We start from the raw sequence: 17,022 nt of genomic DNA on the forward strand, positions 1-17,022 counted from the left end.
TTTTTTTAAAGTACTTTACACACTCGAAAAGGTCTATTCAAATTTGGATTTACACATCTCTAATTGTACATGTTTTGGAGGACAATACATCTTTGACATTAATAACACTGTCATTTTGCTTTTATGGGATAAAAAGTTGACATAATATATTATTATCAATGTGTTTGCAAATGTATATTTGTAATTTTTGGCAATGAATATCATAAAAATAAGTATCAAACAAGAATGTACAGCACTCATTATAAACACTCTATAGTGCATTTATTTTAATATCACCTGTAAGCATACAAACACTTCCTCTGAATATTAGAAACAAAATTCAAATTAACCAATCACCGACCATCCCATAATTTATACATCATTTCTGTACGCTTGCACACGTATTAAACTTATGTTAACTGAATAATACTAAATTGATCTTTATAAATGAAATACAGTACAGCAATAATCAAGAATACATATTTACAGTTATTATAAATATTATAATTATAGTTTAAGATTAGGTAAATGCGAGTCACTTATTCAGTCGCCTTATCTTCCCTAGTACAAACGCACTTATTTACAGTCGTATTTACCAGGAATTGTAAAAGATATTAAGAAACTCTATCCCACTATATGAAATATTGTAAACAGAAATTAAATGTAATTATTAGTTTATTATAAACTATAAATAAAAGATAAATCAAAATTGTGTTAAATAATAGAAATAAATATATCCAATTTTGTCTGTCTTTTTAGATAATAATAAACTTTAAATAAACAATTTTTGTTATAAATAATATTATAATAAAACAAAAGATCTATTTCTATAAATGCTTAAACAAAATACAGAAACATAATAAATGAAATATACAATCAGTAATTAATAAAGTTGTACACTAGTAAAAAAAAAAGGAGTGATAGTGGAAAAGTGACACCACTGCAAGCAAGTTTCAAAAGAGTATTTAAGTTTACAGTTGAGTAAATTGAAATGACAATTGCCATTATCACAATACAACAATAACATACGTTAAACCATGGAGCTATAAATGGTTAAACACTGTTATGTGTGATTAAAAGCCAAAATAAATTGATAGTATTTTTTACTAAGAATTTAGAGTTACTTTTATAATTTAATTTACCGCTCAAACCCCATTACCAAGTACCAATCATTGTTAATGTTAACATGATAAACTTTGATGCTTCAATTAACTTATTGAAGTGGAGGGGCGTTACTGGCTGTGATGTCCAGATAGGCCTCTCTGGCCAATGGCCTAATAATCAATTTGGAATCACAAAATTGGTAAATAAGTAGATATGTATTAAATATAAAAATGCCAATGCAACCTAAAGAAATATGGTAAAAACAGTATTCTACGGTGACAGTAGTTTTTAAATGTGAAAGTTCATTTTAATTAACTTTATAAAATACTGCACATACAAATACTGTACACTCAAAAGGGATATATTACTAGAATCATTGTCATACTTTAAAAAGAGAAACTACAGGACAAAATGTACACATAGTGTACTACTTAATATTAGATCCATGGAGCTGACTGCCTCTTTTATATAAAGTATATGGCTGATACCAACAATTCTGCACACAGATACAACCTAGCTGCAATTCTGCAACTTCCATTACATCAATACAACCTAGCTGCAATTCTGCAACCACCATAACATAGCTGCAATTTTTCAACTTACATTACATAGATGTAACTTAGCTGCAATGCAATTCTGCAACTTCCATTACATAAATACAACCTAGCTGCAATTCTGCAACTTCCATTACATAGATACAACCTAGCTGCAATTTCCATTACATAGATGCAACCTAGCTGCAATTCTGCAACTTCCATTACATAGACACAACCTAGCTGCAATTCTGCAACTTCCATTACATAGATACAACTCAGCTGCAATTCTGCAACTTCCATTACATAGCTATAACCAAGCTGTGATAACAATATATATATTTATTTATTTACATATGCAATGAATTCATCAATTGGTCTTCTTTCTTGATTTTCTTCGGTACAAAGTCTGTGACTTCATCGAAAAATTTTGATTGATTATTTCAAAGTTTTAATGATCTGGGCCTCATGTTACTGAACAAGTATTTCTTGGCTTGCTGTATGAGGATGAGCTGATCAGCTGTCTGGCCACACGCAACTGCTTCCCATGCCTTGTTCAACTGTAAAAAAATTAAAATAACATTTTAATTCTAGTGTAATTGACAAATAATCTTGTGGGTTAGATAGAGCCTAACATCATTGGGTACGAGGGTGCGGACCCCATACTTAAGGGGTCTTAAAAGGATATAAACTTTAAGGATATTATAATTAACCCCATTTTTTAAAAGTTACTATAATCATAATCTCTTCACAGACATATGAAATGCACTTGTTGCAGACATCAAATTTCCTACAGGGAACCCAAATATAAAATAACAAAAACAAATCATAAAGGCACAAGAGATGAGGTAAACGATTAAGCTTGGTTCAGACTGGAACACAATGCAAGGATGTAACTACACCGGAGTAATTTAACCAATCAAGACGTGTATCCAAACTGTCGCTGTGATTGGTCAATTGACTTGCATTGCGCCTATATGGAAACAAAGCTTTAGAAACTAAAAATCGGGTCTGAAATTTTTTGATAGATCATACTTGTAACTTTGTTATGGATGTGAACAAGTTTTGAATGATAAGACAGATAAGGAAATCATTAACAAAACAAAAGTACTGACCTTAATGGGAGGCTTAAATGGAGTTTCATTGATTCTCTTAAAATCTTTCTTTGGTCTGTATTTACTGATGCTAGTCTGTGCTGCTGGGGCTACAAAGCCTTGGTCAAGGGTAACAGAGAAACTGTCATTGCTGCTGTTAAGTTTGCTAGGCCTATCAGGTGACATTAGGAGAGATGAATCAGCCAGAAGAGATGAGCTCTACAATCAAACAATTTAGGTAAAATTTAAATAGAAAAGAATTCATTAGGTTACAAATTATTTTAATTAATTTAATTATAACTTGTGTATCCTTGCCATGTGATTGGTTGATTTCATATCACAGGCCATGCATTATTTACTCCTATTCTAATGACTGGATGTGCTATTGCACTCTCATCTTATGTAAATATTTTTGAATTTTGTATGATGCACTAGGCTCATTGACGGCATTAGGGAACCAAAGAGTAATTACTGAAAAATACTCTACCCTGTGCCGCATTTGTTAATGTGCCTAGCCTTCGATAATCAATTAAAGAGACGATGAATACACCAAATGTACAAATGGATTTCTACATTTTAAAACAATCTCTTTAAACAAATAATAAGACTACGCACACAATTCAATGAAATTTTTAAAGATATAAATTTATCTTTTAATTACACTACTGTATTTATTTGAATTAACGCCCCACAATTAATATAAAAAAGTGATAAAAATACAGTAAAAATTGATCATGGCAGTCAATGAATTCTACTATGTGTACATAATACATGTAGCGGGGTGTTTGTTTAGGGGGACTTTTATTCCAAATGATGTTCTATGGGGGACCTTTATTCGAATAATTGCACTATTTGTGCAGCACTTTACTGCAATGTATCCTACAATGTAGGTGTCGATATTGGCAGTCATACAAAAGCATCTTTCTGAACATACTATTAAAAAAAATATTCTCATGACGCATTGACGGCATGTTAGTATAGTGCATTTTTATAAGTGAACTTACCTGTGGCTGAACCTGGTTGGCAATGTGGTCCAAATTGGTTATATTAGGAGGAGGAGGAGGTGCAGCTGACTGATTGATGTTAGTAAGGGGTAGTAAGTGACTCAACAACTCTGGCTCTGAACTAAAATTCTCCAATGATGGTAGACTATATCCACCCTAGGATTAATACACACACAATGTTGATGTTGAAAGTTAGTTAGTGAAAAAAAACAACTAGAAATCCAGTTTTATTAGTGATTTGTGCAAAGCTGCTTTTGAAAGTTTGTAACAAGTGTGTGGCACAGTGTGTTGAACATTGAACTTGGTGAGATTTTGGGTTCGAATCCAAGGCTTGTCACATTGCTTGTATCCTTAGGCAAGTAATTTTACTTATGTTTACCTCTCTCCACCCAGGTGTACAAATGGGTGGAGTTTTTAGGTCAAGACAGAACTTTGCGCTGATTACTAGCTGCATTATAAGAGTATGTTTCCATATGTGTTTGATCAAAAAATGACCGGGTAATGATATGTATTCTAGAGGGCCCAATGAAATTCTCTTTCTAAAAGAAGAATAAAAGAAAAAATTGTATATCTTTTTTGTAATGTTATCTAACAAATTTCTTTTATGTAAAAATAAACCAAATAGCTTTATAAATTGTAGGTCCCAGATGTTTTCAAGTCTGACTTATTCTTTAGCTACTAATTAGTTACAATTGCTGCAAGTATCTGACATTGAAATATTATAAATATTCATTATTAATTAACATACTGTAATCACAAAATGTGCCAAATTTGTATTTGTAGAAATTCAGAAATCAGGAATTATAAATTAAGGATAAAATTAAATCATTATCAGGAAAGGTGATGGGTTTTTAAGTAGAACTGTCGATGTTAAAAAAGCAAACGTTTTATAAGTTTTTCAAACAGCATCAAATCTAGTGTATTTCAAGGAATCATGCGCAAAGCTTTAAAATTATGGTAAATATGTAAAATCCCTAGTCATACTATATTGTATTAATGCAATGAACTGATAATTAATACAAGATACAGTATATAACATCAATGCTTACGCATTGGGAGATTAAAAAAGAAATATGCCTGAAGCAATAATGAATGAAAATTAAGGTGCAAATGAAAGGTGTGTGATAAGCATTAGGTTTATACTTTAATAAATTTTTTAAGTTTGATATATCGCCGGATTCTCTGTATTCACTGTATCTAGATCTCTTCAAATCTAAAAAATGTCATAATACAGGATCACATGTGTTTCACGTGTACTGCATGCCTAGTATCATAGATACTAATGTCACATGATACAGGCGTCAAATGTGATACACATAAAATGCTGTATTACGGAATTGTCCTGATACTGGGGAAACATTGTATGATGTGGAGATACAGCAATGAGAATCGGGTAATAATATAAAACAAACTATGTAAAATGTGAGGCAAACCATTATGATTCTATGTTTCAAACTTGAGTTTTTCATCTAATTTCAAAATATAGAATCATAATTTGTCAAAGTTTGTTTTATCATATGATATTTAATAATTAAAGATGAAAATTGAAAGATAATGTGAAAAGATAACAAAAAATGGCGATAGAACCACACCATTCATGCAGTAGAGAAAATGGTGGAAATTATGACTCGACTTTTATTTACCATATTTGTATCATCGGACAAAAGACTGGAAGAATCACGGAAAAGCTGGCGAATTATTGCATTACTATCAGGATTTGGATACTGTGAGGACTGTGAGATAGAAAGGGGTTAGTTGTAACAGGTTAAAAAATAAAACAAGATAAACTGTTGTACAGCCAACTCTCTTAATACCAGACTCTCTTCAAAAAGATCTCTTTTTTACCATTAAAACACATTCGGAACCAGACTTTCTAGAAAAACAGACAAAGGGCACATTCAGGCTTAGATATTTACCTGTGTGATTTGGTGATCTACCCATCAAAGTTAGCGATATTTGGGGCATGAAGCCAACTTAGCAGGTAAATAACTAAGTCTGAACAGGCCTAATAGGTGTCCAGTATTGAGAGAGTTGGTGTATTAAAAAATTAATTAAAATTGTCTATATTTATTATTATAAGGCATTATAAAATTGAATTATTAAAAAAAAAAAAAACTAAGAACAATAACTAAAAATTTAAAATGATAAAACAAAATATAAAAATCATGATTAACAGCAAAATCAACCTACCTTTCATCAGTTTAGTTAGGCCTAAAAAACTTATATTAGTATAACCCTAAAAAAGAGCTAACCCTGAAAATGTTTATTTCTTTAAATCCTGCTACTCACTGACCATCAAAATAACAAGAAAGTACTATAAAGTGATTTAGCAACATAAACAATTTATTTTGTTTTGGTATTTAATTTTTTAGCATTATACAAACATTTACTCAAGATGGTTACTATGATTTGATTACACTGGATATGCTGTAAGTGACAATTTAAGACTTATCAAAATGGTCATATTAAAAAAAACACCAACCAAACTACCTACACTATTTTTCAACCTGTTATGTCAATATATCTTGTTTAGGCCTTACCAAAACACAAATGAATTAACATAACATACTTTGGTCGATGCAAATCGCCGGCTCCCTACCACAGTCACCATCATCAATGAATTAATAACTGTCTAAGTAAGCCTTATGGGCCACGAGGCCCGAAGGTTAGATAAGATCTGTGTAAATAATAAGAAAACTTACAGGAGTTTCTGTTGTTCCAGGCATAGTGTAGAAGTAATCGTTTGTGGATTTCTTTTCATCTGCCCAATGGTTGCTCAGTGTTTTTCTCACTCTCTTTGTTGGTGTATCAATCTGCAAAACAAAATTGAATAATATTACAAAGTCCTGAAACAAAAGTTTGCTATTGTACCATGGACCTATAAATGTATAGGTTCATGATTAATATACTGTAAACAATATGTGCAGTGTATACAAATCGTATGTGTGTACTTAAAATATCAAACTGCCTAAAAAATGTACCTGTACTTAAAATACCAGGTATTTATACCATTTTTTAGGCAGGTAGGGGGTTATTCAGGTGGTAAAGATCCATACAGCTTTCATCATTGACAGATGTGAATGCCCAGGTTTGTTTCCTGGAATGGGCATGACAATCACTAGTATGTATTGGATATCTAAGTATGTAGACCTTCAAAATAAGTGTTTTATCCTGAATTAACTACTAATTCCTGCAATTACTACATCACTACCTGGTTATGGTTCCTCTTTTGTTTCAGGTCGGACATTTCTTCCTCTTTCTTGATGATCTCTGATAAGTCTTCCACAAGATGATCTGGTGTCTGGGGCTTCAAAATGAAATTACAAAATGTTTAAAAAGTTAATTCTTCCTCAGATTGCTAACTACTTAAGCTTTGCCCTTTGTTGCTTAAATACATTTTATCTAATTCTAGCTAATTCCTTTTTTAATAAAAGAAAATATAATTACACTACTTAGTAATTTTACTTAAGTAACAGCGCCTCCATTGTAGTAAAACAATACACACAGAATTTTAGTTCATTATTAGTATTTTAGTTGTACAAAGAGAAATCTTTTTAAATCCATTTTATAAGTTGATACAATTTTATTTAGTTTTTTAGAAATGAGAAAGTATGTATCTCTTTGACCAATTACTCACCAGCCTGTGTATAGGTCCACTTTTTTTCTCTAAGGCTGCAAGTGCATCTTTTAATGGTGTTGGTGTTCTTGGAGTTTCCAGTAAAGCTCTGCGAATCTTAGGTGTCCTAAAGAACCCACTAGAATAAAGTATAAATTGGATTAAAAAAAATAATCACACAACTCACATAAACCAGATTTATAGACACTGGCTGGAACTTAACTAATTGGTCATCAGTTAAGATTTATAGGCACTGATAGACACTGGCTGTAAGTTTAAATTACATTTAAATTAGCAACTTAACTAATTGGTCATCAGTTCAGATTTATAGGCACTGTAAATCTCTGTCGACACTATCAAACTTTATGATGTACCCATATATGGACACGATGATGCCATATCACTACCATATTTGAGCACATCACAATTTTTTTGTCAAACTAGTTTGATAGTGTAGACAGAGCTTTAAGTTTTGAGAAATTTAAAATGTTGACAATCAAACAACAATCAAAGGAATTTTAATAGTACTGTAAGTAGTATTAACCCAAGAGTAGAATTATGTCAAGAAAACTCCACTCCAAAGTTATTTTTCACTACTTCTTATTGCTTCATGTGTATCCCCTTTTTCCGTACTCATCTGAATTATGACATGTACAGCCACCGAAGAAGTTATGTGTTATAAACCACTCTACCTTTATTTTTTTTCTATTTATGTAATCACATTGTAATATTTTTTCTATTTTGTTAATGAGTGGTCTCTGCTTAAAGTCTATTTCTAGACTTATTTTGACCACCATCCACATTCAAAAATATTTAATGATTTATCAAGAAAATATATGTATTATTTGTGATATAAGTAATAGATATAAGTAAAACTTGTAAAAAAGACAATAATACTTACTCTGGTAAGTTTTCCTTATTGCTAGGTGTTTGGGTGAATAGCTGTGGTGTGCTTAGCAGACTGCTTGTACATGGTTCCACCTTTGAGATTGGCGTCGATGTTAACTGTTGCTTACCAGGGGTTAATCCTATCCCAATTGGACTTGAATTAAAGAACTACAATTGAAAAAAACAATAATGTAAAAGAATTAATGAATATAAATTATAACATCTTTGTAGCATTTTTGACATGGTAGCCTCTATTTGGTTGCAACAGATATCTTTTTGTTTTAATAATTGTCCTTTTGTAGTTTTAATGAAATTAATCACTTCCGCAAATAAAATTTTTTTTAAATATAGTTTCCACTATAAAAAGACAAAATAAAATGTTCAATTCCATCAAAAACCCATTGGCTATTTTTGCTTTTAATTACAGTTTTTTGCAGGTAAAATAAATTTTGTTTAATCCAATTTTTGGTTAAAGTGAATTATTATTATGGAACATCAAAATGGCATATTCACCAATTTTCAGGGGAACAATATATCTTTAAATTAAATGATGATGATAAGTTTATTGGCAAATTGGTCACAAATATTTTTTTGACAAGCTTTGATAAAATTTATTGAACTTACTCAATTGAAATTTTAGTATAATAAACAGAATACTTTATAACAATTACCTGCGATGGTGAGAATGTGAGAGGTTTAATGGGTGTGGTCTTGGGTGTGCTCGAGTCCTTAAAAATCTTGATATCAGGTGTCTTTAATATACTAGAATTACTACTCCTGGTACTTGTATCCAAATGCTTTTACAGTGAATTAAGGAACAAAACATAAACAAAAACCAAACTTCCCTAAACTTGACAGTTCCAATCCTTATTCTTTAATTTAGATAATCACATAAAACAAAAGATACCAATTTTGTGTTTATGTATAAAAAAAGTAGCTGAATGGCTTAACATGTTGTATTTACAACAAGTAGCTGTACAATTTTAATAACAATAAAAAATGCAATAAAAACGAATAATAAGGTACAAAAATATCACTCTGTATCTCGTTTTGGCTCTACAGTATGAACTATTGTTTAGCATATTAATTATTGTAGGGATGGGTGAAATTTTAAATCTGTCGGTTCTCGGTTTAAATTGTTGATATTTGACCTTGCCATTGCTTCGGAGCACACAAGGAATGCTATAGATAGCAGGGAGCAAAGAAAGCCATTATTATCATGGGCCCCGTCTAGAATATTAAATTGTCAATATGTAAAATTGCAGATACACATTTTATGTACATTTTTATAAAAAGTTATTTTCTACATATAACAGCAATGAACAAGCGCAAAGCTTTGGGAGAGTTTACTAAATAGAGTAAGTACTGTCGTGAATTTCAGAAAAGCATAAATTGGAATAATGCACTTACTGTTTAAATAAAACGATCTTAAACATCATAATATTGAATCTCAATGGCAAGTTTTCAGATTTGGCATGCTACATATTTTTTTAATAATATAAAAGGATACAGATCGCCTTCGTTTTTTCCTCAGTATGGTTGGTGGCGTACTATACTTGGATGTGACAGGCGAGGTGATTGGTATTAGACGCCCTGATGTGTCTTTGGACAAGGACGAGATGGCATGTCCATCAAATCGATATCCTAAAAAAAATTACACTTTTTATTTGGAATTGTTACTACAAATTATTATTTTTTACTTACTCAGAAAAAAAAAATGTTAAAAAGTGAGACATTGTTCAAAATAGAGAGAACAACACTACAATAATGTGAAGAGAGATAGACACTAGCTAATGGCATTGGATTCAATCTCTCTCACAGTAACAAAAATCAGAAAACTACCTGCTGCGACAAATAACATCCAGAATAATATAATTAATTACAGTAGAACGTTCAGAACTCCTCCTTTGGGACACCACTATAAATCAGTGGGCACTCCTATTAAGGGGACACCTTGTTTGGTTCCAATGGTGTCCCCTTAAAAGGGGTTATCTACTGCAATTATAAAAATCAGCATACCTGTGGCTCCCTTTTGATGAAGCTTTGAAAATTTAATTGGTGTAGCAGTAATTGAGTCATCATCACCGAGAAGCATGTCAAATGTACTAAGGTCATCTAAATGTGGCTCAGGGTCTAGAAAGTTTGTGTCAGGCATATCTGGTAGATCTCTGAATAACAAAAAGGTATATTTTATAGTAAAGCATTGACAAGGTGAGATGGAATATAGTAACATGTAAGTGTATGGTAGTCTACATCCATACCCCAATATTAAACTATCAACATCAACTGCCCTTTCATGTAAAAAAAACAATGTACTGTAACTCAATACCACAGAAATCAGATATAATTCTATCATTCAAAATGCAATCCATGTATAATCCCACCTTCTGTCATTTAATTTTGTAGCCATCCTAAGCTTTATGCGATTACACTAAGTTACATACAGTACTAATGGTAAATTTTCCAAAAAGTCAAAATCAAAAAGCCCTATATAGTGTTTCGTTATTTGATGAATTGATATTTTAAATATATTATATTAAGAGTCGATTGGAAAATATATGTAAAAAATTAACAGTAGACAGTTGGAAAAATTAATTTCAATTGGGTACCTGAATGGAGAAATAACGCCCTCATTGTCCATAACAATCCAGCGCATTGGACTCGATTGTGCATTCATTCTGCCAGACATCTGTGTTGATGTTGAAGGTAACATGTTTCGTCTCATGTTTGTTTGAAGAATACCTAAAGATAAATTTTGTAATTAGCCAAGACTATAGAAATAGTTTATTAAACTGGAACTTAAAAAGCAGAGATAGTGATATTGTATTAGTTGTTCTTTACCCTACAGAATGGTTTTTATTGAACTCATCCAAATATAACATTAGCTTCATTCTATTCTATATATTATTCTATGTTAGAATAATTCTTAAACCTACAGACCTATACAATTGGCACAGGTTCAAGGCCCTCCTCAACCATAGCTCTAGTTTGGTACAATAAGTCTTCTCGAAAAAGGATTTAAAACAATATCTTTCGGTAGAGTAGGAGATTACCACGGTGTACTGGTCCACCTCAGCCCCTGTCATTGTGGACAGACGAACGCGCGCCGTTTGGTGGCAGCTGTACGACACAAAGGATCCTTAAGGGATGAACAAGTTGTTGTATTTGTCTCGTCCACACTGCGCAATTAAGTCCAGTAGGCTTTGAGTCACAGGTTATTCCCCCACATTTACTAAGCATAAACAACTTACTTCTTAGGCTACTATCTTGACAGTTGCTCTGTTGAGTAGCTAAGGCTCCATTACTGCTGATGTACATAGGGTAGGGATTTGACGACTGGAAAAAACAATAACAATGGGATATATCAACACACATACTGATCCAGAAAAAATGTCTTCAATTTGGAATATGTTATAATAATTGTATTGAAAATAGCTTATCAACTCTTTTAAAATATTATTTATTTAGTAATATGGTTCACAATACAAAAGATTTATATTACAAAATGATACATCGATGAAATATGGTCAATCAATTGGATCTATAACATCACCAGCCAGCAAATGACCCAAATGACAGAAGCAGCATTACCAATCTTTATTTGAGGTGAAGGTCTTAATATTTACCTGTGCATATTGGTAGCTGCCCGCTACCTGATTCCTGGGTGAGTATGGGTTGGTTTTACTTTCTGCCTTTTTTTTCATAGTAGAATTCCAGTGATTTTTAATTGCATTATCAGTCCTGATAAAATAAACAAAACATTTTTTATATACAGTAAATACATGACTCACTGAAGAGTGTGACCACGTTTACTAGGGAAAATCCCATGAAATTAACATAGTTTATCTCATATTGTTTTATTTGATTGAGGTCTAGGTGTTTTAATCAAGCAAATGTACACTACTTGTATTCTATATATATTATACTAACTATGCAATAATAATGATAGTGTAGACAGAGCTTAAAAACCCTCCAGAGGTTAGACAGATACAACTTAATACGATTACACACATACAGGGGTACATTAACTGTTGTAACAATTTACCTTCCAGGAAGCAGTTTGGCAATCTCTGCCCATTTGTTACCAAGACGCTTATGAGCTTCATAGATAATTCGATCTTCTTCAACCGTCCAAGCACATTTCTTTATGTTTGGGTTTAGGTGATTATGCCATCTACAAAAAGATAATCACATAGTTACCACTGAATTTGATTCAGGCAAATTTAAATATTGGTGCTAGCGAAATGAATGTCAATTATGGGGAGCAAATGGGTAGGAGTGTCAAGTCAAAGTGGTCTATACAAAATTGGGGCCAGCAGATAATCTTCTTTTACTGTACAACTTAAATAGCTAGTGTACTGTAGTAACATATTTCAATTGTGTTTGGAACCTACCTTTAAAATGTTTCTGATAAATAAAGTATTACCTACATTGATGAAATTTTAAAATATTTTCCTCAACCAATAGTTTATAAATACACTTTCAGCAATTGATGCAACACACTTTCTCAGATTATACACATACACAATCAGATTTACTTGTTAGGTAAACAATTTTTTCGCTAAAATTATTATATGATTGATATTAATTAAAAAAAATAAAAGGTAATTTTTACACCTACCGTTCCCTGCACTGTTTGCCTGTACGCCCAGTAAGGTACTTAGAGATAAGAGACCACCTTTTTGGGCCCAACTCCTTGACCAATCTAACGACCAAATCATCCTCCTGATATACAATTAATCAAGTGAATTCATTAATAATAAAAGGTGGTGTCAGATTGTGTGCAAGAGAAAGAAGTAAAGAAAGCAGTGCTGTGCCTAAACAAGAGAATCTCAGTAGCCCCTAATTAAACTAAGTATATCTGTTATTGGTGCTATTGAAGTTAGTCCTAAGTACGTTCTGTTCTGTGCCTACTGTTGGGATACTTAAATCAAATTGATGCTGTATGTCAAAGAGAAGTACCAAGCCTACAAAAATGAATCTCAATAGCTGCTTATAATACACTAGAGACAGAAGTACACGTTTCATTTGGTGACACAAAGGCTGTACCATGCCTACAAAAGATAGCGTTTAGATTGTATTACGACTAAGACACACATTAATTTGGTATCAAGTGCCATGCCTATACAGTGAATCAAGCATCTATACCTGTAGACTAATTTTCAATCTCTGTACATGGTATTTTGATTTGGTCTGTCTATTGGAGCATCTACTGTAGAAGTGCTATAGCCAAAGGATGTACAGTACTGTTCTTGTACAATTTTTCATAAAAAAACAATCTAAACTATAGTTTTTTGTGTGCTTCTCCCTTCTTTGATGAACAACTTAACTTCTTTTCTGTAAACTTTACAGTAACACTAGCCTTGTACGCAATCTGTCCCTTCTACTGACAGTTCTAAAACCACAATCTCTTTATAGACCAATGAAATTTCAACAACCAATCATTTTGTACCAAATACAGTATTCTACAACAGCACTACTAGACATTTGTGTGTCCACCAATTACAACCAGCAATCTCATAACAACTCAGTACAGTAGATGTGATTGAACTAACAGTACTTTAAATTACCTAGCCTGCCTACCTTTAAGAACACAATGTGATCAATATATTGTCTCATAACCAGTGTACTCACCATGGTAGTTTGACATAGGGTCCTGGAAGTACAAATATGCTATGTACCTAACTTGGCTACCTACCATTGTGTATAAGACACATCACAACCGTGTTACTGTAGGCATACCTTTCTAGTTTCTCTGTTCTTCCTGTTGCCAACTACCTCATTTGCAGTACCTAACCTATCTACCTACATGTACATATAATTGTATTAAAGCCTACTGTAGGCTAGCTGAGCAGCATACCTTATTCTTCCTGGTAAATATTCTGCTATGAATGACCATTAACATGGTCCATATGCCAACTGCCTGCTCCTCAACTGCAGTACCTAACCTGTCTACCTACCATTATACACAGGACATCTGTGTTAAAGCCTAGGCTAGCTGACCAGTATACCTTATTATTCCTGGTAAATTTTCATGGACATGGTCCATATATGCCAACTGCCTGCTACAGTACCTCAACTGCAGTACCTAACCTGTCTACCAACCAGTATACACAAGACATATCATAACTGTGTTAAAGCCTAGGCTAGCTGACCTGCATACCTTTCTCTACACTGTTTCCCTATTCTTCCTGGTAGATATTCAGCTATGAATGACCATCGACGTGGCCCATATATGCCAACTAAGTGAGCTATCATATCATCTTCCTACAGTGCCATGAAATGGAAATATGTGCAATGTGAAGGAAAAAGAGCATGCATTTTACAGTACATACAGTATGCATACAGCCCTGTCTACACTACTGTAACTAGTTTGACAAAAAAAAAAGTGATTTGCCCAAATATGGTAGTGATATGCTCAAACATGGTAGTGATGGCATCATCGTGTCTATACTGTATATGGAGACATCACATTTTTTGTCACATAAAGTTTGATAGTGTAGACAGAGCTTAAGAAGAATAGCAACAAACATTTGAATAAATACAATATATTAAAGTCAACACTGCCAATACCAGACTCTCTCAAAACCAGACTTTTCTCGAGGTCCACAAGGTCCCAAATTTTGTTTTTACAGTATTTGAAGAAGATGATGATCGGATACCAGACTTTCCAGAAAAACTAGACATATATAATTAGCCCAGGATGTCCTATATTGTGTGAGTTGACCATAAAGCCTTCAAGTCTGAATAATTCTTTTATGTAATATTGTATTTATATAATCAAATATTCATATTTCTGACAAGACCTGTACAATAAATATGTTTAGAATTAGTTATTTTACTTCTTTTGTCCATGGTCCTTTTACAAGGTCAGGGTTCAAAACCTTTTGCCATCTCTTGATACAGTGCAGCTCATTTCGGTCAACATAACTAGCAATCACTTTCCAATCGCTACAACCGTGGTAATCAACTGCATTTCTTAACTTGTCATCCTAAAATATAATTTAAACTTTAATAAAATACATCACTAGCACTGCTCTTACATACTGTAGAATAATTTATTTATTTACTTTAACAATGTTTTATGAGGGTGGTCCATCCATCATTAGGAACCCTCAACAATACTGACAATTTATATAACTAATACTCAGTAGCTTAGCTTTTACTTTGAATTTGTGTTCTGTAGCTTTCACATCTACATAAATTGTAACAAGTTGCAATTAGGTTTGATCTCTCAATTTATTACACATTTATCATACATTATCATTATAGCATTTGCGAACCTGTGAGAAATCTCAGAGGATAGCATAGTTGTGCGCTATTTGATTTGTATGATTGGTCAGTTTAATACCAGGGCAATACCCATTCGCTCAGTAACAACTCTGAACAAAAAACAGGCCTCTCATTGTTGTTTTTTTCCAAGATTAACAGGGGTCCTTGTGAAAATAATCTTCACACCATGCAAACCTGGTTACAATTGTTACTTCTTGCAGGTGTGAAAGGGAATAAGTTACCTCTTCTTTTGTCCATTTACTATTTGAAAACCTTCTTGATCCTGGAAATAACCCTTGACTGCTATCCTGATCGCTGTAGTCACCATAGTCATCACTAGAATCACTATCATAGCCACAACTGCTGTATAAGAGATACAATAACAGTATATTCAATATATATTCAATTTAACAAACTTTTATTTCATAAAATGCCATACAAATAAAACAAAGCATAAAATGAGGACCAACCTGAAAGTAAAACTTGTCTCAGTTGGCCCTTTATTTTAACATGGTTACAAAATAATAACAAAATTCAGATTTTTAGCAATTATTTAGCAAATATCTGGCTAATTACTAATTTAATAAAATTTATTCACTTTTAAAAATAATTACACAAATTTCATTAAAATATGATCAAATGAAAACTCATCAGACAAATGCCGCACCTAGTTTCAGTCAGGGATTTCCGTTCGTATAGTGCGTCGTAATTGACAAATCACAAGCTCATTATTATGCATTACCGCTTAATGACCCACCAAAATATAGAGATGAGTATCACGTAACTCAGCCGTAACTCACCCATAATATTACTATAATACTATATGTATAATTTTGTTAATGAGTTGAGTTGCATATCAAAAAACAAAATAAAATAAAACATAAGAATAGATTAAGAAATTGTTTTTAATTATTGCATTGAAGAAAATATATTGAAATGTCACATTATCTAATTTAATTATCTATCAATTATTAGGATTATTATTTACAAATATTATTGAACAGTACACATTTAGGAAGGCCTAAATTAATAATCGGTTGATCAGTTACATTAGGCCCTGGACTAGAACAAACATAAGAAACCCGCCAGGTTCAGCAGGATATCCTCACTTGTCTTTGGCGCACTTCACTGAACATACACATCATACACACACTTTTTTGGTCGAGTTGAGGCCTAAACTCTATTGATAAAATGTAAGTCATAAACAAGGTAGTTCTCACCTAAATCGTGACTGCGACATTCTGAACGATTCACTTTCGAATATAAATTATTTTATTTTTATTTACATTTGTATTTAACTAAAACAAAATGCTAAAATACAGACTGTATGAGAGAGTAAACACCGACGAAAATATACAATGGTGACATCAACATTAGCGAATTCGGCGCGCAGTTTTGTGATTGGTCAATAATCAACTTTGACCCAATTACGCCTAGCTGATTAATTCGTTGCCATGTTATTTCATCAGATTTGCCCAATTTTAAAAGAGACTTTTTTGTATAAATTAATTTTAGTGGATATACTGTTCCAA

The 17,022-nt window shown here is 32.4% G+C and overlaps 1 protein-coding gene across 3 annotated transcripts; it reads right to left on the reverse strand.

The window, feature by feature from the left end:
- Positions 1–228: 228 nt before the first annotated feature.
- Positions 229–17,022, reverse strand: LOC144847924 (myb-related protein A-like). 3 transcript variants are annotated; one of them, XM_078704517.1, is made up of 19 exons: positions 16,711–17,022; positions 15,733–15,853; positions 15,061–15,210; positions 12,840–12,943; positions 12,264–12,392; positions 11,845–11,959; positions 11,470–11,554; positions 10,828–10,960; positions 10,238–10,386; positions 9,729–9,862; positions 8,890–9,015; positions 8,232–8,386; positions 7,352–7,469; positions 6,926–7,021; positions 6,417–6,527; positions 5,358–5,447; positions 3,715–3,870; positions 2,732–2,929; positions 229–2,176 (listed from the first exon to the last, which is right to left on the reverse strand). In XM_078704517.1, the coding sequence occupies exons 1-19, from the start codon at positions 16,728–16,730 to the stop codon at positions 2,060–2,062; spliced, it is 2,307 nt and encodes a 768-aa protein (XP_078560643.1). In that variant the 5' UTR covers positions 16,731–17,022; the 3' UTR covers positions 229–2,059. The 3 variants fall into 3 exon arrangements, with proteins under 3 accessions (XP_078560643.1, XP_078560644.1, XP_078560645.1); XM_078704518.1 differs by lacking the exon at positions 12,840–12,943 and adding an exon at positions 14,382–14,485; XM_078704519.1 differs by lacking the exon at positions 3,715–3,870 and having other exon boundaries at positions 16,711–17,020.

This window comes from Antedon bifida, chromosome 7 (assembly GCF_963402885.1).
Source record: "Antedon bifida chromosome 7, ecAntBifi1.1, whole genome shotgun sequence".
NCBI lineage: Eukaryota > Metazoa > Echinodermata > Crinoidea > Comatulida > Antedonidae > Antedon > Antedon bifida.

Excerpts from the sequence above, each read along its gene's own strand:
- LOC144847924 (XM_078704517.1), bottom strand. The coding sequence starts at position 16,730 with ATGTCGCAGTCACGATTTAG. Across the intron at positions 9,863-10,237 it reads TCATCAAAAGGGAGCCACAG|GATATCGATTTGATGGACAT; the intron begins GTATGCTGATTT and ends AATTTTTTTTAG. Across the intron at positions 6,528-6,925 it reads AAAAGAGGAACCATAACCAG|ATTGATACACCAACAAAGAG; the intron begins GTAGTGATGTAG and ends TTTGTTTTGCAG.